The sequence below is a fragment of the Tinamus guttatus genome, unplaced genomic scaffold (assembly GCF_059628265.1).
Source record: "Tinamus guttatus ecotype Peru unplaced genomic scaffold, ASM5962826v1 Tinamus_guttatus_pri_ptg000410l, whole genome shotgun sequence".
NCBI lineage: Eukaryota > Metazoa > Chordata > Aves > Tinamiformes > Tinamidae > Tinamus > Tinamus guttatus.
The window spans coordinates 61,386-86,204 of NW_028288944.1; the positions used below are offsets into that span (position 1 = coordinate 61,386).

The window sequence follows — 24,819 nt, forward strand, 5'->3', positions numbered from 1 at the left end:
CATATTGGCTTAGAATAAGGTTAAGACTTATCCTTTGCAGACAGAATAAAGAGTCATCAAATACAAAGTTGCAGGCACATCATTATGCTTAGAAGAAAGCACAGATTACCAGAAGCAGGAAGAGCATAAGAAGGAAGGGATCAATGCATACCTTTCCCACACACACATTACAAGACTTCCCTCCAGACATCTGGTATTGGTAGAGGTAGCATGGTAGTTCAGATGGACTTTGGACCTGTTGCATATTTCAGTATCATTTGTGGTGAAATTTGACAATATGCCCAACACAAAGCAAAGCCTGACCAGTCCCCAGTGAGACTTTAACACAGAAAACTGCACAGAGAGGCATGGAGCTTTCCTCGCCTTCCTCATAGAGGCTTAAAAATTTAGCTAGATTTAGACACTGGCAACAGTGAGAGTGAAGGATGTCTTCTGGTGAAGCCTGCAGATCAGATGTTGTACTGCAGTTGGCGTACAAAAGCATAAGGAAGCAGCATGACGGTTCAGTCTTCAGAGCCAGTGTTTTTTTTTTTTTTGGTCTTTCCATTGAAACTGCCAATAAATAAAGTCTAAGTAATTAATCAGTGCTAAATGTGGTGATAAGTATATTGGGATATGGAGTCCATGGAGCCGATTCCAAGCTCATTCTCTAACCAGACCATCTTGAGCGTCTCAAGACTAGACCCAGATTCAAACTGGCAGCATTATGCTGGAAGGCTTCACAATGTATTGTTAATGCACTACTTTGTTATTTATGTCTTTGGCACTTAAATGATACTTCCACCCTTCCAGGCAAGAACATTTCCCTCTGCACCCACAGTCCCCCTGGCACAATGAGCACTGTGTCCAGATCCTCACAGAGGCACACCCCGTGCTACAGATCCCACGGTCATCCAGACCAGGATGCCCCACAAAACACTGCCAAGACCCCCTGTACACTTACGCACTTGCTGTTATCTGCAGGTCTCACTCGTGGATTGCAACACAGGAACCAGGCCAGCAGAGAACAGAGTGGAAACCACGTGTCCACTGTATATATTCGTAGATTCCAGGCCATCAAAATACCTTCCAAAACAGTTCATTCTGTCCCTTGTTGGACTGAAGTCTGTGAGTTTGTTGATGGGCTTAGATGACCGAATGTTGGTGCCGTCATTCTAGTAGGAGGGGGGATGGGAAAGAGCTTCTGGATGTCTCTGTAGAGGCCTACACTCTGTTCTACGTAGATGATAATGCAAGGGGCTAAGTGAAGCAGCAGACCTGTTCTGTTTCTGTTTGGTCCACCCCAAGTGGGGTATTCTTTCTCCTTCCTTGCTGCCAGGGGACATTTTTCAGTACACAATTCAGTCTTCAGTTCCACTGTGGAAAAGGGAAGTAAAGACAGCAGTGTTCTGTTTTCTAGGCAGGTTTTCTGGTCTTCCAGAAATGAAATGGTGATGTGAAATAGTAATATTATCCTGCTTCAGAAAAGTAAATTATACCCTTAGAGAGTTAATAAAATCCATTCACACAAAACAAGCTCAGGTTATAGTTGGTCTTTTACTGGATTTCCAGGGCCACAAGAAGTGCATCTGGGAAAAAACTAGACTTGACATGACACTTCCTCAAGCCTAGACCACTTTGAAAAAGACAAATAATACAACAAAACACCAAGATTTTTGTGTTCTGTATGCCTCAAGGGAAACCTTTTTCACATTGAAGATCTAAGAGTACAATAACAAGCTGATCATGGACTAAATAGGTCTCAGAAAGCTTTTTCTGTGGTAGAGAAAGCTAGCAGCAGAAAATGTTAGCTGCGGGTCTATGACTGCTGATGGTTTTTGACAGATCTTTCACACATAAGGACAAGATATGAGCTGTGAAGGAGGCTAATGACTCTATTAATCTATACTTTCATCTCTGTAGCTCCACCACCCATCCCAAGGCTTTCGCTTCGGAACCGTGCGAGAAAGCAGTGCAGAAGACTACGTGAGGCAAAGCTTCCCAGAGATGCACGAGTACATGAGGCGCTACAATGTCCCAGCAACCCCAGACGGAATAGCAAACCTGAAGTGAGCCTCTACATGCAACACCAGATCAGCTACTTCACCAGAACGCTGAGACGATGATGAGTTTCCCACTTGCAGTAACATTAAATAGACATTGAACGCAGCGTGGAAGTTTGGGAAGGAAGCACGTAATCAGATGGAGTGATGCTGGTAGAGCTGACTAGCATAGACACTCCATTGGGTGGTGTGTTACTGAAGGAGACAGTGCCTGTCATTACCTGCTGGTAATGGAGAAGTAGAAATCCTGGCATATGTCTGTGTTTGGCACTGCCTTATTAGGCAGTGAAATTCAGAAGAATTTCACCTAAATAAATAAATAAATAAATAAAACAGTCTGGGCAAAAGTTGAGCATGAGGATTCTCAACATCTCTGGCAAGCTCATAGAAGACGAGGCTTCTCAGAGAGAAACATTAGAGCATTTGTCAATAAAATGAACAAAATAGCATTAAACTGGTAAAAAGTAATAAACACCAAATCTTCTTGCCCTAGAGATTCATGATATCACTGCAGTTCCAGGACATTCATGTCTATGAAACTGGAGTTATAGAATTTATTCATTCTCATGTAGAGTTTATTCATTCTGTAAGGTGCTTTTAATAATTGATTCAATTTACAGATAGGACCTGCATAACAGATGCTCTTAGAATTTTTTAGTCAACAGATGTTTCCTGTTTACATATATTTCCCAAACCCATCCTAATGATAGCTAAGATATGTGGTATTTAGCAGATCCTTATTCCCTTAAATCAGAAGCATTTCTCAGCATCACTGAAGTAATGTAACTCAACCTTAGGAGACCAGGACCCTTGAAGTGACAAAGGGAAGGTGTGGTGTTCTTGGATCAGCAAAGGAAAGGCTGTAATAAAACTGGAAGTGTTACTTGTGTAGTCAATGTATGCAAGACTGGTAATCCTGAATGGTCACATCAGTAAATTTCAATCCATTTGTGTTCATGAAAACATAATCTGGGTGAAGGTAATTTACCACATATATAGAGAAAGGAAAAGAAACACCTTTGTATGAGTTATCCTCTCCATTTTCGCTCTACTGATCTTAACATAAACTGCACAGAGAAGAAGAACTCAAATTTGTGAACAATTTTTGTTCTTTTCTTTCAATTGAAGAAAAGAAAAGCCATTTCAACTGAATCAAGGTCGAGCATGTTTTAGTACTTTCCATCTTCCAAATCACTGGTATTTTCATTTCTATATCAGTGGGATCAAAGTAGGTCCCAGCTCTCCTGTTCTGCTTTAGATGCACAAAGTTCATGCTCTCCATGCAAATTCCTTTATATATATATATATATATATAAATCAGTTTTGCATTTAAAATAGCAGCTTCTTTGTCTTTTTTTCATTAGGTAAGCTTCAAAAGAACTAGATAGATAAATGTTTAGTAATACCACTGAGGAAAATCTTTGCCTGTGAGTGATTCCCTTTCTGACTTTCATCTTGAATACAGGAATGATCCAGAGAAACTTGATGCCTTCATCATGGATAAAGCACTCTTAGATTATGAAGTATCAATAGATGCTGACTGCAAGCTTTTAACTGTGGGAAAACCTTTCGCCATTGAAGGTAATAATCAGCTTTTGGGATTCTGCTCTATTTTTAATGTGTTACATTTTCCTTATTGTCATTTGGAATTTTCAGTGGAAGAAAACATAGGACAGCCTGTGAACCCCTTGAGGCTTATGGCAGAATTCTTGCCTATTATGCAGAAATAAGGCTTTACCTTTTCACAATCTGAGCTTCTGAATGATTTAACACGCTCTTGCCATACTCCCTACAGAAGTTATTGCAGGCATTCACAAAGTTCAAGTTTGGACAGAAATCTTTTGTTTTGTTGTGGACACTGTCCAGAACACAGACCACACAGGGCAAAGTCTACATTTCTCACCTCAGCAACTCTAATGTGGACAAAAAGTAAGGCTCAGGTTTGCTGAATCTAGCGGCATGACAGAGCCAAGGCCCTGGGTCTAGGAGAAGAGATGGGAATAGAGATTATCAGGAAAACAGGACGCAGTGGGCTGACCGGGTGCACGCAGGATCAGACCAGCATACTGACCTGACAGCATGTAACTGACTCTTTTATCCTCTTATCTCTTAATTTTTTTTCCATGCTTGGTTCTTCCCAAAGCACCTCAGTCCCTCCCTTTCCCTACCTTTGCTGTTTGCCTATCAGTCCTGTGCTGTCCCCATTGCTGTCCCCACCTCCTGGCTGCCCCACAGGTCTCACCTGAGGCACTAACCCTGCCATCCAATGGCCACTCCGCCCCCACCCCCGCAAGGTCACCAGGCCCCTGGCTGGGACACACACAGAGATCACTGCAAGGGCTAAAGGGGCAACCCTCGTCCCTTACAATCCCTGCTGTTGTGTGTTCTAAGGATTATTTCTACACCAAAGCAAGAGAGGAACAGGAAACAGACAGGCGTGCTGGATACTGCCTAATGCTTCCAGGTCCACTGCTTACAGGGATATTCTAAGTGTCTAAGACTACCTCATACAAACTCCATGATGAGCAGTTTTGGTTCAGCAAACAGGATCTGGTTAAAGCACCGTAAAAACAGCCCATGCCCTAAAGAAGTATGAAGCACAACCCATTCCCCTTCTTGCAGTGGAATAAAGTGGATCCTGAAACACAGCTTGCTTTTTCCAGGACTCACTTTCATTATGAATGTATTCAAAATTCAGCAAAATATTTTCAGAATACATTCAGAATTCTGCAATTTCACTCTCCTCCAGAGCAGATAGATATTGTTCCCTTTTCAAAGGTCAGATTAAGGTTCCTGCAGAACCAGCAGTTAATTGAAAATAAATAAATAAGCATTTATATGCAAATATAGTACTCCCAGTACTCCTGCTGTGCTGGCATATTAAGAAAGATAGGTCAAGTAGTCTGGAAACAAGGGTTGTCCAAACCTGCCTCCAGCACAAGTGAAGACCTGGCCAGCTATTAGTCTTCAGCAAACACTTTTGTGGCCAGGGAAGTGATTGAAGCTCACTCTTCCCTTCCCTCCAAGGGCACCCACTCCCTCCCCCATCACACATTAAAACAGGCTCCTGAACTGTTCAAATGAGATTTGGGAAGGCAACATCTCCTAAGAGAAGCTGAACATTTTAACCACTTCAACTATAAAAATTTTGTAGAGACCTCTCTTTTACTATTCCCGAGCAGTGTCTCCCCTGTGGGTCTACACCATAGACTCAAAAGCCATCCATTTTCTTCTTTTTTTTCTTTTCACAAGAGAGTTTAGACATGTGGCGAGAGCTGCTCTTATAGCGATAGGATTCTCCTGTGGGTGCAGCTGCATGTTTCATCACATGCATGTAACACCGATAAATTTTCTGTTTCAGGAAGGCAAGGTGTACTGAACTAATCCACCAGCTTCCACAACTTTGAATTAATTAAAGCAAATTTCAATACAGAAAAACAAAATGAACCCAAACCTGAATATTTTTACTGCATATTGCTTGCGTATTTTTGCTGCTTACTTCATGGCACCCAGCTTGCAGACAAATATGATGAAAATGTAGTATTCTCAAATTCCAGTTATGTCTTTTCTGAAGCCAGCTCTTGATTTTTAGCAAGTATATTCAGAAAGAAATATAGACATAATGCACAAATATCAGCAGCCAGAGAAAGCATCAAAAAGAAAATCACTCTGCATCATTGGAAAGCAAACTGAGCTGGCAAGTGTACCAGTAGTGTACATTTATGTTTCTCTCTCCCTCTCTCTCTTTTTTCTTTTTTTATGTTTCTGTTTGGATTTTGTTGTTGTTTTGTTTTCTGAAGGAGACAGATTGAAATTTTGAGTTCTGGAAAGAAAGAGAAAACAAAAATTCACTGAGTGCTGAGTGGGTGAGCTAGAAAGGAAGTTCTGCAGGTCACTGGCAGGATACCTCTGCTTGAAACTGCATATATTACAGGCACAAATCATGTTTATCTAGAATCAAAACCCATCCTCTGTTTTGAACTGCAATGGACCACTTTTACAGTTACTGAACCTAATTCCATTTACACTAAGTCCTTTACTAGCATTGTAAAGTGGTAAAAGACCACATACATAGAGGCTAAAAACTGTATTTATTACTACCTGAAAGCCCATATCATGCAGAGTTGCATGAATGGAAATTACAGCCCTGGGTTTTAAATTGCTGTGTGATAACAATAGAGAGAGCTCCCACATATACATGCACACTTTTCATCAGAAAATGTTCATGGTGGAAAGAAAATATCACCTCTGTCACCATGGGCATCTGCACTGAACTATCAGTGAAAAAAAAAGGAATCACAAATTTACTCAACACTTTGCTCTTTACTTGACAATGCTCTTTTACATTGCCAAAAAGAGTGTAAAAAGAAGGAAGGCATAAAGGCATGGTAAAAATATTAAAAAAAGGTTATGTTTCTAAATATAAGATAGAAGAATTATGCAGGCACCTGCACCTTAAGTTTCTGAACCTCTAATTTCATATATTATTCTTGTGGCCTTGATCATAGTAAATTTACATACCCTGTTTGTATTGAGATACTTCTCAAAACAAATATCTCAGCGTTTTCAGTACATAGTGAGCAAACAACTACCTCTGAACTGGCTTTCTGAAGCAAAGTCAACCTGCCAAACCAACTCAGCCTGCCAGTTGGTCTCTGAAAGGAACATACTGGAGCAAAAAGCAAACACAGACAGAGACGACTGTGCTGCTTTTCCTTCCAGGCTATGGCATTGGCCTTCCCCCCAACTCTCCGCTCACCTCAAACATCTCAGAGCTGATCAGCCAGTACAAGTCCCACGGCTTCATGGACGTTCTTCACGACAAGTGGTACAAGGTCGTTCCATGTGGGAAAAGAAGCTTTGCTGTCACAGAGGTAGGTGATAAACATAGAACTGAAGATGCTGAGAGTTTGCTCAAGTTTCTTATTCTTCCCCTCTCACAAAATATTCACCATGTGTAACAAACATAAAAACCTGACAAGGAAGGGCTGTAGTTGAGGGGAAGCACTAAACTTCAGCAGTAGCTAAGCCCAGCAGCATTCCGGGCAGTCCCAAGTTCCTGGCAGACCATTGGAACAGCAGTGACAAGACTGTTGATTTAGGCTGGATGTGCATTCATTGAAACACTTAACACTTCTGGGAATAAAATAAAATAAAATAAAATAAAATAAAATAAAATAAAATAAAATAAAATAAAATAAAATAAAATAAAATAAAATAAAAGTGTTGCTTTAACAGGGAATTTTCTTTTTAATGTAGCTTACATATCTGTTCTTGACAACCACTTCATTTGATGACCTCTTGTTATTCTAAATTATAACACATTCTTTTGAGTCAAATCTCAGGAAAATTACCAGATGGTAATGGAAACTAATTATCACAATTGTCTTAACACTAAAACCTCTCTTGCAGCAGGGGCAAACTTACTTTGTTAGTGAATTCTCAGTGAAACATTTAAATGGCTTATTAACTCTGTGCATTATAAATAGGACTCTGCATTTTACATACAGCAAAGAGATCAGAAATATACCTGACAAGAATCCTTTTGATACTTTTTGTCATGGCAAGGTAGGGTACCAGTTCCTTTGCATCAAAATGTGATCTTGCATTAAGTATGAAGCTGAAGGTATAACAATAAGCCTCATTAAAATTACTTTCCATCATAGTTTTTTGTAGGCTTTAGTCACAAAGAAGTGTACCTTTACAGTTTTTGCTGTCACTTGTATTTATGTGATACCCATATTCAAAATCCTGACCATGGTATCCCCCCAAAAGATATTTGATGTTTCAATTAAGTGTATCAGGGGCATAAATACTTACAATCACATTAGCAATATCTAAAGATACTCAGTGTAAAAGTATGGAGAACACTTTAAGTCAAAGCCTTTTCCTTTCTTCTTTCCTCTTAAATTCGTCACTGATACAGACTCGAATTCCCTCCACTGAAAGCATGCCGTTGCCACCAAATCTTTTACTTCCTTTCCCTTCTTACCATCCTTATTCATAGATTCAAGGAAAAGTTCACATCTAGGAAATGCTTATGCTACCTACCTCCTTTACTACCCAATACTAGAATTAAATCAAACTAATGATTAATTAGTGATATCTTCATAACAGCAAAGTGTCCTGGTAATCAGAAAGCTTCAATTATAAAAACCCTTTTTACTGGGGAAGACAACAAAGATACCTGTGATCCTTAAGGACCTCTGGAGCAGCTCACCTAGGCCAGCATTATGCAGCTTTTGACTTTCGAAACAGATGCACAAGGGAAAAAATAACATGCCTCCATATCACATGGTCTAGACCATGCCACCATCATGTGTCTTCTTTGCTCATATCAAAAAAGGGAAACTTCAACAGTTAAGTTAACCAGGCCACAAGAAGACAGATAGCTCAGATACCTACAGACCTGAGAATGGAGGCCATGAGATCTGCAATGCTTTCACCTGCAACATCATATGTGGATGAGGAGGTGCGAGGCAGGCACAAAGAGACATAAAGATTTTCCTCTGATCGTCAGTATCCTCACTTCACTAGCTCTACTCCATGGATGTTCCAGTGCAGCTAGGGAAATATCTAACCATCGGAAAAAATTTTAAACATCTTTCAGTTTAAAATAATGGTTCTATTTAGTATTTTTTTCATCCTCAAAAGTACATTGAGAATCTTAAAGATTTTTTTATAGTAGCAAAGACAGTAATAGAGAAAATAAGTTTTGTCAGGGCAAACTGCAGATGTATTATAAAACCAGTCTTTTTGTAAAGAAGAAATCAAATATGAGTAATGCATCAAAAACCTTGCATTTATATCAGAGAGAATAATATGTTAGGTAGCATGTCATTTTTTGCTGTTACTCTTCTGAAAGTCCCCACAATTTAAAATTACAAGGAAAAACTATGTAATTTTTCCTGAACAGCTACCACTAATGCTTTATCTTGGATGCAAAACTAATTCTTTCACTTTTCAAAATTTTCATTAACTCTTCTAGAGTTAAATGGATTTCTCAGTGATGAAATACAGAGAGACATTGTTTCATGGGTGAATCTTATATTTCCCTTATTGTGTGTTCAATGTATGAAAAAATGATTACATTGTGAAAGGATTGAAAGATTCCCCAAGATCTGCCAGGAAAGGAAGAAAGGTTGGTGGGAAGATATGCTGTAGCCAAAAAAAAAAAAGGTCCTGTGGCATTTTATTTTTCTGAATGCTTAATTACATAAGGGTTTTAGCATACACTTGCAGCTGGAAGCCCTGCTGTGCTTTAAAGCCTTTTGAGTGCTTTTGCGTGAAACCTTAGTGTAGTGGTCAACAAGGAGATTAGGTCTAGGTGCTTTGGGTTTGGTTATCTACCTGTAGTCCTTACTTCATCTTCAGTGTGAACCCAATATACAGAGCTGAATTTTCCTCCAGAGACCAGTAACTAATAAGCTAGATAAGGTGACTACAGAGTCTTCAAACTAATCCCTCCCTTATTCAAAGGCATTCAAAGGCATTATGAAATCAGAAAGAAAGAGCAGAAGCAACAAACAGTTTACAGCCTCCCTCTTTTCCAGTGTTTTATTCTTTCTCTGCTAGTATGGAGCAAGCTTTACCAAGTCTACTAAGACCTTCCTTTTCCTGAATTTCCTACCCCTACTGCATTCCCCCCTGAGCATCACCCTCATGTCCCCAGTCTCCTCCTATAGACTACGAACATGCCAATTTTAGAGTTCGCAACTTCACAGAGGATAGAAATCTGCTACCCTAAATGGACCCAAGCAGAGGATGCTCCCCAAAGCCTAGCTTGTCCATCATTTCCTCAATAAGTGCTTGGTGTTATCTTTGTGATGAATTTGTGTCCTCTGTTCCTTTATGTCCAGAAATCTCCTTTCTTTAGCTCTCTGCAGTAAGTAAGTTATGAAAACACTGAACAGATTGTCTGAGGTATGGACAATGATCAACACTAGCAGATAATTCTCTCATTTTCAAAAAAGTTTCAAACTTTAAGTGAGAGTTATTATATATCAAACTAAGACCCAGCAATTACTTTGAAGTAGATGGATAAGGCTTTGTATTTTTCTATTTCTTTTTTGATAAATTTAGCTTCTGACACATTGCACCTGTCAACCAAGAATAATGATCTAAAAATGAGAATACACATGGGTGAAATATTGACCTGTATAGCCTTTAAGTGCATGAAATATCCATCTTCCTGTTTTGACATTTCTTTTTTAGGCTGTACTTGATTCTCATATGTCTGCCACTCCAGCTCTTTGAGATTAACTTTTCTTTACATTTATTTTGAGATTCTTCTTCCTACTCATCATTCCTTTCAGATCTTACACAGGGAAATATAGGTATTACCTATGGCTCCTTCCATCTTTTTCTGGCAGAACTTTGCTCTTTCTGATTTGTATTTGAAAACAGGGTTTTCTTGGAAAGGGATGGGACTGGAGAAGTTTCAGTGCCTCCTCAAGCTGAGAAACCAAATTAAGATAGGAGTGAGAAGGTACAGAGATCAGCAGGGCTTGACTCCACTGTTTTCTGTGAATGTCTGCATCAAAAAACACTTGTTTCAGGTGCTTTATTCTGAGCACAACCCATTAGGTTATTCAGAGAATCACAGAATGGTTGAACTTGGAAGGGACCTCTAGAGATCATCTAGTCAAACCCCCTTGCTCAAGCCAGGACACTTAGAAGAGGTTGCACAGGATCAAAACCAGGTGTGGTTTGAATATCTCCAAAGAAGGAGACTCCACAAGCTCTCTGGGGAACCTGTTCCAGGACTCTGTAAACCTCAGAGTAAAGAAGTTCTTCCTCATACGGAGATGGAACATCCTGTGTTTTCATTTTTATCCATTACCCCTTGCCCTATCACTGGCCATGACCAAGAAGAGTTTGGCCCCATCCTCTTTACATCCTCTGCTCAAGTATTTGTACATGTTGATAAGGTCTCCTCTCAATCTTCTCTTCTCGAGCCTGAACAGGCCCACCTTGCTTAGTTTTTCCTCATACAATAGATGCTCCAGTGCCTTAATTATCTTTATTGCTCTATGCTGGACCCTCTTGAGAAGTTCCACATCCCTCTTGTACTGGGGAGCCCAGAACTGCCCCCAATGCTCCAGGTGCGGCCTCACCAGAGCTGAGGAGAGGGGCAGGATCCCCTCCCTCAACCTGCTGGCAACGCTCCTCCTGATGCTGCCAGGATCCCATTGGCCTTCTTGGCCAGCTTGTGGTTAACTCGCTGTCAGCCAGGACTCCCAAATCCCTCTCTGTGGAGCTGCTTTCCAGCAGGTCAACCCGTAGTCTGTCCTGGTGCCTGGGGTTATTCCTCCCCAGGTGCAGGACCCTGCACTTGTCCTTGTTGAACCTCATGAGGTTCCTCTCTGCCCAACTCTCCATCCTGTCCAGGTCTCTCTGAATGGCAGCACAGCCCTTGGAAGTGTCGGCCACTCCTCCCAGTTTGGTGTTGTCTGCAAACTTGTTGAGGGTGCCCTCGGTGCCCTCGTCCAAGTCAGTGATGAACAAGTTGAACAGCACTGCACCCAGTACTGTCCTCTGGGCCATAACTAGCTAAGGTCTGTAATTCCATTTCCTGGGATTAAGCTATCATGAATTTGGATTAATTACTACACTGAGTCGCACATAACCCACTTAGCCACAAGCACATGTTGATAGTGGCGGTTTTTCTTGCTGACTGCTATTCAATAGCAATTATTACTTCAGTAATCTTGATTTAAAATTGTCATATTGTAGCCTTTATGGAATTTCTTTGTTGTGAATTTGCTACACTTCTATTTAGGGCAAAGCACAGAGCAGGAAGAAAGTGGGGCATGCAGAGTTATAGCTGCAGATATTGACTCCGGACCTTATCAGTTCACTGCAAGTCTTTCAATTAGCATACAATGCACTTAGCCCATCCTGGACCCCACTGTTGCTCTTACTGATGAATAACTGCCATGTCAGCAGGAACTGGACATTTAAGGCTTTTCCCATCCAGCACATTAGTTTCACCCAAGCTTCTGTGGCATTTTTGACAAACAAAATACACCTAACTGGCAATTTTTCAACTTTCTGCTCCTTATAGTGAAATGTGTCTTTGGCTCTTAACCACAATGATAGTGGGCAGGCGAAATGAGCTGACCAGGCAAGCTGCTGATCAATTAGCCATGGTCTTTAAGGTTAGGACCAAACAAGGCAAAGCGATCACGAGACAAGCTGGCCTAAACAGGCGTCTCAGGAAGGTAAGAAGGAAATGAGCCTTTCCTGAACCAGGGGTTAGCCAGCCTTTGGAGAAAGCTAGCAGACTGTTTCATAGCTTTTAAGAGATATTTACAAAAATGTTACCCTTGAAATTGTATTTTCTACTTCACTTCCAAAGCTTGTTTATTTTCCATTTGTAAATGTCGCAGGGTAGCTGGAGCTGTGGAACGTAAAGATTGATTTGCACAAAGACTGAACATTGAATCAGGTGACAACCAACACAGGGAATATAAAATTATTTCTTTGTTCAGAAAAGTAATATTCCAACTACTCCTGAAGCTTCACAGCAACCGGGATCTTTCCCTGACACTTACCACACTGTCGTGCACACACACACACAGGTCATGGCAGCACTCACTGAGCTCCCGCCCCACAGGCAGACCCAGAGACTCGCGGTGGAACAGCGGGGGATGCCACACGCTCATGAACCACCCGGCCGAGGCCTGGAGAAGAGCATCCATGTGGCTGATGGCAGGGAAGTGCTCTAAGGCCGGGTGCTCTGTTCCACCCAGGCCTGAGGCCCTGTGCAGAGCAGCTTCTCTGCCCCCTACACACAGTTACCTCCCACCCCTCTGTCCAGTGGTAGGGTCTGCCAATAGCTCTTTTCTGCCATCTTTGAAGGAAATACTCCAAACTTGATATGAAGTAACTTGTACCTGTGTTGGTGATCTTTGGTCTTGGTGCCACATTGGGCATAATTTCAGGCTATACTTACTTCATCGTGCCGCAATTTTAGGTGGTTGCCATCAGTATGTGGCAAAGCATCCTTTTCTGCTGTTGGTTTTGACTAGCCTCCTTAAAACTTTAGTTTTTTTTCCTTTTATCAGTCACGTTGCACCTCAATGGTTAGCTTTCTACCTGTCATCTTGACACTAGGGTTAGCATGCATCACTGGCATACTGCGGGTGTCAAGGAAAGGACATGCAGACGTCCACAGGCTGAGAGGATACTGCTGTGTGCTTGCTTGGCTCATAAATAAAAGGCTTCTGTCAGTCACCTTTCAGGATAACTTATTAACAGCTTGTGAGAAACAAGCACAAATAATGGGAACAAAATTACTGCTGCTAAGAAAATTTACTTGTCAGTCTGCCTGTGTGATATCTGAGGGAGAAGGACTGGTGCTGGCTCACTTCAGGAAATGTTAGGAAGAAGAGCATTGCTCAATGACAAACACTGTAAAAGGGCTGTCTCAGTGTGGGAAGAGGCAGTACCACGTGGACTTGTCCCAGGATGAAAAATATTTTCCACACTCGTTCTTGGAGAAAGAAGTAGATGAGCATTAAATCTGACACCAGAAATTGAAGAAGAGCTCCTGTTGGGGTATCTTTGAAAATGAGTAACAGATATGGAATCACCTGTCCAAAGTGAGAAGAATAAACAAACAATCAAAATCCTCATTATCCAGGGAGACAAACCTGTTATTCCCAATTCCCCAGCCAGTGATATAATGTGAACGCTACATAATTATGAGGGTATATGTATTGTTTTCCCTGCTACAAATAGGGCTTGAATGATGGATATTGTTAAAAGAAAAAGATCTGCCATGGAAGAGAGTAGGTATTTCTACAGATCTGTGCAAAACTTCACAATAGGAGAAGAATGGAAATCGTTTAGCTAATACCTGACACAATGATTTACAAGATATTAAGCTTCGGCCCTTGAAACCCTATGCTTCTTCAACACTACAACTTCTTTGACTACACATAAAGCCGTAATAAAGAACAAAAAGAACAGTTTCCCTTCACAAGAAATGCCACAATCTGAGGACAAAGTTACTGTTTAATTACTTAAACACAGGCAACAGCATCCGTAGGATTTTGAAGAAGTACTGGGATGTTCAAATGGCTTTTAAAATCTGTCCTTCAAAAATATTCCTATTTATCACTGTGCATAAATACCCATGCATCCCCAGTAAAGCTGGAAATAATTCCTTCTTCACAGAGGTGCTCCAAAATTTGCCTGGGTAATTCTATGAAAAAGGATAGCTTATTTTATTGCCATAGCTAATACATCTGTGGCACCACTATTTAGTGCTTGAATTCAGCAGTGCACGGTGTCAATAACTGTAGTATGTTGCCAGCCCACAAGAAGCCCATAAAAGTCTTTACAGGCTTCTAATCAGTGAAAGCTGGACAACAGAGGAGGCTTATTCACTGCTTTCAGTACCATCAGGGAGGCTGAAGCATTTACAGTTTCTTGTAGCAGGAAGTAAATCAGGAGTTTTGTCTATGAAATCTAACAAGGAAACCATTCAGTGCATTTTTTTTTCTCCACTCCCACTTCAGAGAAAATACTGTTGAGCATAAACATCAAAATCTCTTCTCTGCACCCTCTTCCTTCTCCTCAGACCTCAAAGGAAAAACATATGTGACCTTCATGCACAAAGAAGGCGGCAAGAAAACAGTACCAGCTGTGGGTTATATCAGAAATATCTTTCCAAGGATGTAAAAAAAAAAAACAAAAACACCACGCTTCTTCCACTTTTGTTCTTGTACGTGTTGTTTTTTGGAAACTGCCACTTTGCTCGTTTCCAATTAGTATGTAGGAAATTGCTGAGAGGTTATTTCCACTGCTCCCCAGCACCTATTAGCTATAACCATCACAGAATTTATGAGGGAACTTCAGGTACGCACCATAGTGCTACCTCTTGAACCGATGCTTACAAAGTTGAAATGAGGCCTGTGTTTTTGTTCTGGAGAGGATTAGAACATTCTTTGAAATTGTTTCAGATACTGCAGTACAAAAAAAAATCATCAATTAGTTTCATACTACTAGCAAGGAGCTAGCATATACAGCTGACCCCACTTTAGCAGAGAAAAGTAGTGACATAGTTGTCAGTTTATTGCAGCTCTTTCCAAATATATCTATACATCTGCAAATGCATGCATGGAGTACAAAGTAACTGCTGGTCCTTCCTGCTCTGATATTGATCAGCATGAAGGTATAAAAATGAGCGGTGTCTTTATCAGATGCTTTCCTTTATTATTTGACATATGTGTGTGACAGGAGTAATATCAGCAGATGAGAAATTACCTATTTACTGTAGTGTATATATCTGCCAATATCACTGCAGATAAATACTACATATACTCTTAGGACGCACTATACTAATTATTTCTCCCCTATCTACTACCTCATTTAGTTTATTCTCAAAAATTTCCCACTAATATGTGGGCTTTATCGGGTGGCTTCTTCAAGTAGTTGCATTTATCTTCTTTATTATTAGATAAAGTATTATTGATGCTTTGCTTTGTCATTTCCTTTCCTAGGGAAAGATGTCTTGTTTGGGGCAATGTAAAAAGCTCTCTGTTACAAGTGAAAGAGACTTTTGGGATACGAGTGCTGGAATTCCTCTAACTTGTTTGCAGGGAAGTTTGATTATTCTTCAGAGCTGACAGGAAAGTGAGCCAGACCCTCATCAACATAAACTAGTACAAATTTACTGAAGAAAAGGGATTTGTTTTCCCATATGAAGAGCTGCTTGGGCCTTCCTTCTGCAGCCAGTACTGGGATGGCAATAGCCACCAGCCTCAGGCCACAGGAGACATCCCAGGCATGCAAGAATCCCCACTGCAATTGTCACTGTGTCCCCTTAATATTTTTCTTTTCTCAATTGCAAGTGTTTTGTCGTATTCCATTGGATTTGACTGCTCAGATCAATATAAATGCTCTCTAGCATACAGAATCACGGAGTTTTTGAGGTTGGTAAGGACCTCTGGAAATCTGCTCGTCCAATACCTTTACTCAAGCAGAATTACCATTAACAAGTTTTCCAGGACACGCTTTTTGAGTATCTCCAAGGACGAAGACTCCACTGCCTCTCTGGGCAACCTCAGTCACCCTCACAGTAGAGAAGTTATCTCTTGGATTCAGAAGGAGCTTCCTGTGTTTCTGTTTTTTGCCCTGTCACTGGTAACCACTGCAAAGAGTCTATACCTGTCTTCCTTACACCCTGCCTTCAAATATTTGCACACACCGATAGGATGCCCCCAGAGCCTTCTCTTCTCCAGCCTAAACACTCCCAGCTCTCTACTGCGGTACAGAAAACCCAGCACTGATGGATCAGGCCTCCTTAATGATCTTCCTTGCCTAATGATCTGCCTTTGCTTCTTTCCTGCATTACTTCTAACACAGCTGAGGAAAAGCACCTTCATCCAGCAGATTTACAGGTTCTTGTCAACACAAGTGTTTATAGTAAATTCAGCCCAGAAAACTGTGCCAGTTCCTAGCCTATACTTCTATATGCTATCCAATAACAAAGGAGCCCCAGAGAATATAAGCAAGTGTGTTCTTCAGATGACCAGGTCAATCTGTTTTTCTAGTTCAATTTCTTCCTCCATTTCCTATTAACTCTAGCTGTAAAGAAGTTGATTCCTACTTGCCTCTGAGCAATTATAGTCATTCTTACTGGAGAAGTGCTTTGCAATGGTGCCTCTTGGAGAATTAACAGGAGAACATTTAGGCTGTGTGTACAGGTAGTAGAGATAACAGCCTTTTGCCTCCTTAGTCATTACAGGTATTTTTGATTTCAGTGTTTGTAAGTGGGTCATACTAAGATCTTGGCTGTAAAGACCTCTGGAAAAAAAAAATCAGACCAGGGGCTTGATCATACTTTTACAACCTGGAAGAAGGCTTGTGCTTTTCTGCTATTTTTAATAGCATTAAAATGCTATTAAAACAGCAACAGCAACAATGTATATGCAATGACTAAATGATCTCTAGAAGTCCCTTTCCCTTCCAACCCTAAGCATTCACAGAATCACAGAATGGTTGACGTTGGAAGGAACCTCTAGAGATCATCTAGTCCAACCCCCTGCTCCAGCAGGGACACCCAGAGCACGTGGCACAGGGTGGCATCCAGGGGGGTTTGAAGATCTCCAGAGAAGGAGACTCCACAGCCTCTCTGGGCAGCCTGTTCCAGGGCTCTGTCACCCTCACAGGAAAGAAGTTCTTCCTCACATGGAGATGGAACTGCCTGTGTTTCAGTTTGTTCCCATTACCCCTTGTCCTGTCCCTGGCCACCACAGAGAAGTTTCGCCCCATCCTCCCTACACTCCCCTCAGGTACTTGAACATGTTGATCAGATCTCCTCTCAGTCTTCTCTTCTTGAGGCTGAACAGGCCCTGCATGCTTAGTATTTCCCTGTACAGGATAAGCAGCTCTGGCACCACAAGCAAGTAGGGATGGGCTGAGCTGAACTGTTCTTGGGTGAGAAAAAGAAGATCACGGTAGAAGCGAAAGAACCTGCAACTGGGTGCACATTCTGTGATCCTGTGTAATAGTAGTATCAAAACCTCATAAAACCCCCCACATCTCATTAAATTGTAAGACATGCAAACATTGAGCAGCAACATATTCACTGGAGTGCATAAATGAACAGACCAGTCTACATTCATATCTTTGTCTTTCCATCAATTGTAGGAATATGAGAATTTGAGTACCACATCAGCACTGTACGTTGTTTAACATGACACTAAAAGCAGTATAGAAAAAAGGTGCAAAAATGGATGTAATCAGACAGAAAGCATCTTCTTGACCCCAGCACATTCATGACTGACATTTATGTTGAAGCACGGAAACTTCCACTCTTTCTCCTTTTCCACACAAAATTTAATAGAGCTGTATATGCTTCACTGGCTATAATAACATCCAAGAATAGTGATGACTATGACAAATGACTTAAAGACAAGGAAACAGAAATTAGTACATATTTCCCAACTAACACAGATTTAATTCAGGGAATAGAGAGATGCTTTTACTTAGGAACATTACATTTGTGTTTTTTACTTAGGAACATTTTTTATGGCCTTCTATCAAATGCAAAACATGAAAAGGGCAGTTATCAAATTTAAGAAAATAGAAACAGTCAGTCAGTCTTGGGTCACTGCTGACTAAAGATTTGCTCTACAATTCATTAACTATGTTCTGTCAAGCTCCTCTAAATTCAAGTGAAAAAACACCACAAGTACTGGATTCACGTGTTCTCAAGACTTAATCTCACTAGGAAAAAAGTGCAAGGATAATATTTCCTAGTCTTTGGCCTGATCCTCATTGCCATTACATGTCCTTTGCTCTGGCTGGACACCAAGCTTTCAAATGTCCACGCAAGACAGCAAATCTTTACTATGACCACAGTCCAGACTACTCTGCAATATATCATCACTTTGTATTCAATCAGACCACATTTCCAAGTGAGAAAATAGAAACATCTGTTAAAATACACTAACTGTCTACTTCACTTTTATTCTTTTCACAGACACTTCAAATGGGCATCAAACATTTTTCTGGGCTCTTTGTGATGTTGTGCATTGGATTTGGCTTGTCCATTCTCACTACCATTGGGGAACACATAGTATACAGACTGTTCCTACCACGAATCAAGAAGAAATCCAAGCTGAAGTACTGGCTCCATACAAGCCAGGTATGTATATGGTATTAAATTAATCAAAGCCACACTGCTGATTTATAGTCCAGTACTAGCATAGCATCTAACTAGCTGGAAATGGATTAGTGCAGAAGTATAATCTTTGATATCTCATAAGTTTTACTCTTGTTTATCTCTCCCAATAAAATGCCTGTTGTTTTAGCTGAGCAGTATGGTTGACTTGTGTCCATACTGAGATGCAGAATTCTTCCTGCAAAACCTGCTACCTTGTCAATGAGTCCTCCTCCGGTATTTGTCTAAGGACATATTTGTCTAGAAAAGTGTGATCTCCATTTCTATATATGGTGATGGTGTCTGAACTTGCGTGGTCTTTTAAGAATAGACCCTGAGGATCATAGTAGAACATAAGCGTCTGACATTTTCTGCAATCACCAGAGCCAGGATTTATTCTGCTTTGATTTTTTCATGGTATCAGTAACATAAGAGAACACAAACAGGTCACCCTCCGAATGCTGAGGCATTCGAATGCTGAGAAGCCCAAAGGACAAATTCAAATATTCACAATTGCTAAGCCTACAGACAGGATCCTTCCATTTATACTATTAACTTTGCAACTCCTTTTGGTCAGTATTATTTTGCTGGTCAACAATGTTATTTTGCTGGACTGGCTTGCAATTGGTGGACACACTGGATAACTTCATTAATCTAAGGAAAATACTGGGAGAAAATTGCTGTAGGTGTTTGCACCTAAGAGAATAAGTCACTTTGAAGCCAAAGGCACAAGTAGTACAGTGGAAGAGGCCTGTTAGAACATTATGAAGTTTGCTAAGATCTGTCTTTTTTTCCTGAGGAATTCCTAAGAATATGGAGTGTTTGCAAACTACTTATCCGGCCTACACACTGCCCTTCTTTGGAAACTTGGGGAAATTAACGTTTAATGACAAACACAGACATTGTTCATATCCTTGAGCACGCAGAGTAATTTATGCTCAAGTAGATCATACAAAGTCAAAATTGTTTAAGCATTTATGGATCTATTTTTAAACTTGCTTTTACTTATTCATTTTCTTTTTTTCCCTACAGAGATTACATCGTGCCCTCAACAGTTCATTTATTGAGGACAAACGCCAGCCTAAGACAAAACGAGTAGAAAAGAGGTAGGAAGCTCTGCTTGTCTTAACAAACAAACTACAAAATCTACTTTGAAAAGAAATACATTTTGTCTGGATACCTACTTATGAGTCTAACGTACCTGAAAGACAATGGCACAAACAAGAGAGTTTGAAAGGAAACAAGACAGCAAAGACACTAGGGTGGCGTAGAAACAAATTATTTTCAATACCAATTATTGACTCTAGAAATTTTATTATTTTATGATTTCCCATATGACTTCCCAAAGCTAAGCACAGGCTTTGAAGTCCTTGCTTTTAAAGCATTATTTGCTCATACAGCAGATAGCCAGGGGTTCATGTGGTAGGTATGTCAGAATTTTTTTCACACAAATACAAGCCCTAAAATGAAAAAGCTGGAAAAAAAATGCAGTCCCTCAAAAACCACTATCTCAATTAACTTGGAAAAAGAAAAGGGAACAAAATTGTTTGCTTTGATAGCCCATGTCTTCTGAAGCAAAGACAATCTTGCTTATCTATAGCTACCAATATATAAATATTTTCCTAAAACTAAACATTTGCTAACTCACTGAAAACCCCAAGGCACTTCTTGAATGTATAGGTAACAGTATTGCTTTCCTAGAGAGGAGGCACAGCAATAGAAATGCAACTTCTTCCAAGTTGTCTATAGGGATTTGGCACGACTGAATCTCATCAAAACTTCAATCTTGTCAAAATACATGAATGTGTCTTTTGCTTGGCAGGAAATCTAAGAAGTAAACAGTAGTCTTCTAGACAGTCTATATAAATCAAGTATATAAACACATAAGCAACTAATTTTCTCATTTTTTTCCTTCATTTTATGACCGCACAAAAGCCCCAGTGCAGCACCTCATAGCACCGGGGCAGCAGTAAGAGGAGCTGACTGGTGCAAGACGTTTCTTCCTTGCGCCGGGTGCTCACTGGGGTACTGCAGCGTTCACATCACACTGTTTGCATCACTGATGGTACACAAAGCATCAGCTGAATTATTTGTCAGATAACAAGTAGGGTAGAAATTCCCTAGCATGAGGAGATTGCCCTAAAGCCCATACTACAGTAGCGCAAAAAGTACTTTCTGATCATTTCTCTAGAGGTCCCTTCCAACCCTAAGCATTCTATGATTCTATGATTCTATGATTAAGAGTGATGCTGCTCCTAAAATATCCCTGCCTGTGCAGCAGCCAGCATACCTATATGTGGACATGCATGTTCACCCACCCGTTCCCTGCTGCTCATGGTCAGAGCAGCCACTTAAACTGGATTTTAATAAGTATACATCTGGCAACATGGGACCTAGTGTAACGAATGCTGATGTGGCAAGGTACAGCCCAGTGCTCTCCAATCAATTATCTTGTAACACTTCCTGTTATTCCTCTTGGAAGCTGTGGAAATATTAAAAGCACCACAATGTAGAAACGAGGTGGAAAGAATTTGTATCATGTTACTGCTATTTATGTCAGGGCGGAAACTGTCCTGTTTTTTAGGTTATATCTTTACAAAATACTGTACTCTGTAATAGAAGATTCAAGAGCACCAGTGGCTCAGCTGTGAGGGTTTTCATCTCCCTGGCTGTACAGAAGTGAATCCTGGTCTTTGTTACAATCACCTGCCTGTACTTCCAGACAGAGCAGCCACCACCACAAAGTGTAGAAGCTGTTTCTAGAGCTCTTATCAAAATGCTGTCTTTCAGTCTGTGGGGTGGAAGAACAGAAATTACAGTTTCGCTGTTTGACGCTGGGAAGTACTTACAAGCCCAGGGTCTCGCAGCATCTCTGGGACTGCTGCTATTCCTCCTTCAAGGCAAGTCTGTGGCACAGGAGCTCTGCAGGGCCTTCCCACCATGCAGCGAGGATACAGCACGGGCAGCGCCAGGGCCTTCCTGCACCGTCCTGCCCTCCTGCGCACAAGGAGGCGCCACAGCGGCTCATACTTCGGTTTACCCTTCACCCTTGGCCCACCTTTGTTTATCACAAAAGTTTGGCCATTTGCATTCCTAAATTTATGCTTCTGAGGAAAATGATCCGAAGGATAAAGAAACAACATTTTTATGTAAACCATAGTAGCATCACTTTTCTTTTTTTTTTTTCCTGCAGTGGGAGGACTCACAGGAATGGTTGTACACCCACAGGAGGAGCCTATGATTTCTTATTAACTCTCTCATCTCTCTTCAGGTCCCATGTAGGGAATAGCCAGCATGCCGTGTGGAATACGGCTAATCCAAGCAACTGTCACCGGAAAAAATACATCTGCACCGATGAAGGGCAAAATGAAGTGACGATCCGGCAGCACCAAGACATCCCCTTGCCTCAGGTGAGGAGAGAGACTCCAGCTTCGTTAACGACCAACGGGAAAGCAGATTCCCTTAATATTGCTAGAACCTCAGTGATCCAAGAGCTCACGGAACTGGAGAAGCAGATCCAAGTCATCAAGCAGGAGCTGCAGCTTGCCATAGACAGGAAAACAGAGCTGGAAGAGTATCAGAGGACAAACAGGACTGCAGAGACCTAGGCCAGCATACATCGTCCCTTTCCCACCTTTATTCCCCTCCTCTGTAGAATTTGTAACACAATTTTGTAATGCCAGAAAGAGGCGTGAAAGTAAAACGGGCAGAATGCTCTTCATGAGAGCAGAATTGCAGCAGCCACAGCCACTGCCACCCTCCCGAGCCCTCCTCCTTTCCTAACAAATTTCTCCTTCCCTTGACAAACATCATTGGCTCCCAAAGAACTATAGAAACAAGGAGCACCTCAACAGCTGCTGAAGAGTTCCTGGTTCCTTCACGTGGCACTACAGTGAAGTTTCCACTTTTTAGCCCTTTCTGTGCATTATTTCAAATGAGAAAAAAAAAGGAGAAAAAAGAAAAAAAAAAAAAAAGAAAAAAAAGGGGGGGATTTAAACTGTGGAAGCATGTCCCTTGTTGGTATGTTTTTGTGGTGTCTATGGGCCCAGTCCCATTTGTGCTAAGGCTCCTTTTGGCTGCCTTATTACAGCAGGTGCTAGTTCTATGTTGGCAACCCCTTCCCTCCAGGCATGGGCCATGGTTTCACAGGACAAGTATTTGGTGGCAATCCTGGTACTCACTGTTCGCTCAGCGCTCTCAGCACAATTGCAAATGTGGCTGTTCTGTGACCGTGGTAAAGGAAACCACCCAGCTTGACAGTAACTCAGAAAGAAGCAAATCTCATCCGTCTGCTCCTGAGCCCAAGTTCACTTTCCGCTCCTGTCCAGAGGGAAGCTGGCAAACAGCTGCACTGGCAGGAGCGAGGGGATGGGTTCACAGTAGCACGCAGGAAGAAGGAGTGAAAGAGGAGGGCGAGAAGTACTGTAAGCCAATATTACTACCCAAGGCTCCTACTGTGAAACTACTCCCTTAATATCCTCTGACTACAACTGACGATAGTTTTATTTTTATTTTTTTTTACAGCCAAAGTAACATAAAGGGGATCAAGTCCGTTGAGTCATTTTGATATCTAACTCCCACTAAAGCCAAAGGGAGTCAGGCACCAAAGTTTTAGTGGATGTGGGTTCTTAGTGTAAAGCAGAATGAGATTTGCTGTTTCAAAGGGGATATACTGAGTGCAACTGCCTCACACCTGGATGATGAATAGAGGGGAAGGAAGGGTAAGCTGTTCAGCATCTGAATAAATAATACATCAATCCAACTGACTGTGTTATTTAAATGGGATTTCTATTAACTTTTACACAGCACTCCCCAGCACATCCTGCATTACAGATAAAATGCGTGTAACGCTGTCAGAATTATTTCTGATAAGTCATCAAAATGTCCAGCCAAGTGTGTGAATGTTGCCAGAGGGTATCTTCTCAGCAGGAGCTGTTAAAGGCCACAGGCAGATCTGAGACGCTGTATTTTGCAGTTTCAGACAGGCATACCTTTCGCCTCCTGTAACCTTTGAGAAACATGGGCAAAGAAAAGCTCAGCATGGACCACTGAAGGCTGAGAGCTGCCCACAGCCAAGCCCTCATTACTAGCCCCATCATGAGGAGCAGTCGCTGGTCTGCAGTTGCTTCTTTTAGCATAAAAGACTGGAAAAGATTGGATTAGGACATAAAACAGAGAAGTGTGACCCACGGACACACACCTCAGAGAGGTCTGAAGGAGTTAGAATCTCCTCCTTACTTTGACCCTGACAAGCTGTATGACCGGGAACAAGTCACTTAACCTGTTCTGTTCCCTTCAACCCCCTTACGTACCTCGATCAACAGCTGCTCAGGAAGAGCTCTTCACTATATAGCACCCAGGACTTACATCCTCTAATATGGTTAGAATAGATGAACATCATTTTCGTCATTATTATGATACGAACGCTAGAAAAGAAATATCCCAAGCAAATTCTATTGGTGCATTTAGCAATAGCTTGTTAATTCCCTAAGCCTGCATGCATGAGCCCAAGACCCATATTGTTTCAAATGTCTGTTTGCCAGACATTTGACCAGAATGAGCCGAATACTGCTCATGTAAGAAAGAGAGAAAAAAAGAGTCAGGCTTGACTTCTAATAGAAGTGCAATGCACCTCCAGGACTGAGAACAGGAATGGAGCTTTTCGCAACTTTCCTCAGCTATGAAAGTACGTCTACTGTTACAGGAAAAATTGCTCAAAGCTCAGACAATTTTTGGGTGGTAATCTGAGTCCTGGTTTTTGACAAAGAGGCATTTGTATCACAAAATCTATCCCTCAATTAGTATGCTTCAAGAACTCTGTTTGTTCTCTGATATGAAACCATAAACTGGAATCCAGGGAACATCATCTGATGAAAGCAAAGTGGGTTTTGCTCTCATTTCTTCTACACACTATTTATATAAACTTGGTATGTAAGAAATACGGTATGAAAATGACATGGGTTTCATATTTAAAAGTGGATTTCAAATACGGTCCTGAATTACAAAAAAGAAAACAGAGTCTAAAAGCAATGCCATGTCTTTTTCACAAACTTCTCAGCAGCCATGACAAAATGGATGCTTTTGAGAATGCAACAGCAT

The 24,819-nt window shown here is 41.1% G+C and overlaps 1 protein-coding gene across 1 annotated transcript in view; it reads left to right on the forward strand.

The window, feature by feature from the left end:
* Positions 1 to 23,482, forward strand: part of GRIN3A (glutamate ionotropic receptor NMDA type subunit 3A) — a 72,934-nt gene extending 49,452 nt beyond the window's left edge. The window contains exons 5-10 of the mRNA XM_088531366.1: positions 1,903 to 2,048; positions 3,508 to 3,623; positions 6,765 to 6,916; positions 18,541 to 18,705; positions 19,753 to 19,826; positions 21,992 to 23,482. Of these exons, the coding sequence (XP_088387492.1) occupies positions 1,903 to 2,048; positions 3,508 to 3,623; positions 6,765 to 6,916; positions 18,541 to 18,705; positions 19,753 to 19,826; positions 21,992 to 22,328 (990 nt within the window). The 3' untranslated portion in view covers positions 22,329 to 23,482. The remainder of the gene's footprint in view (positions 1 to 1,902; positions 2,049 to 3,507; positions 3,624 to 6,764; positions 6,917 to 18,540; positions 18,706 to 19,752; positions 19,827 to 21,991) is intronic.
* The last annotated feature ends 1,337 nt before the right edge of the window (positions 23,483 to 24,819 follow it).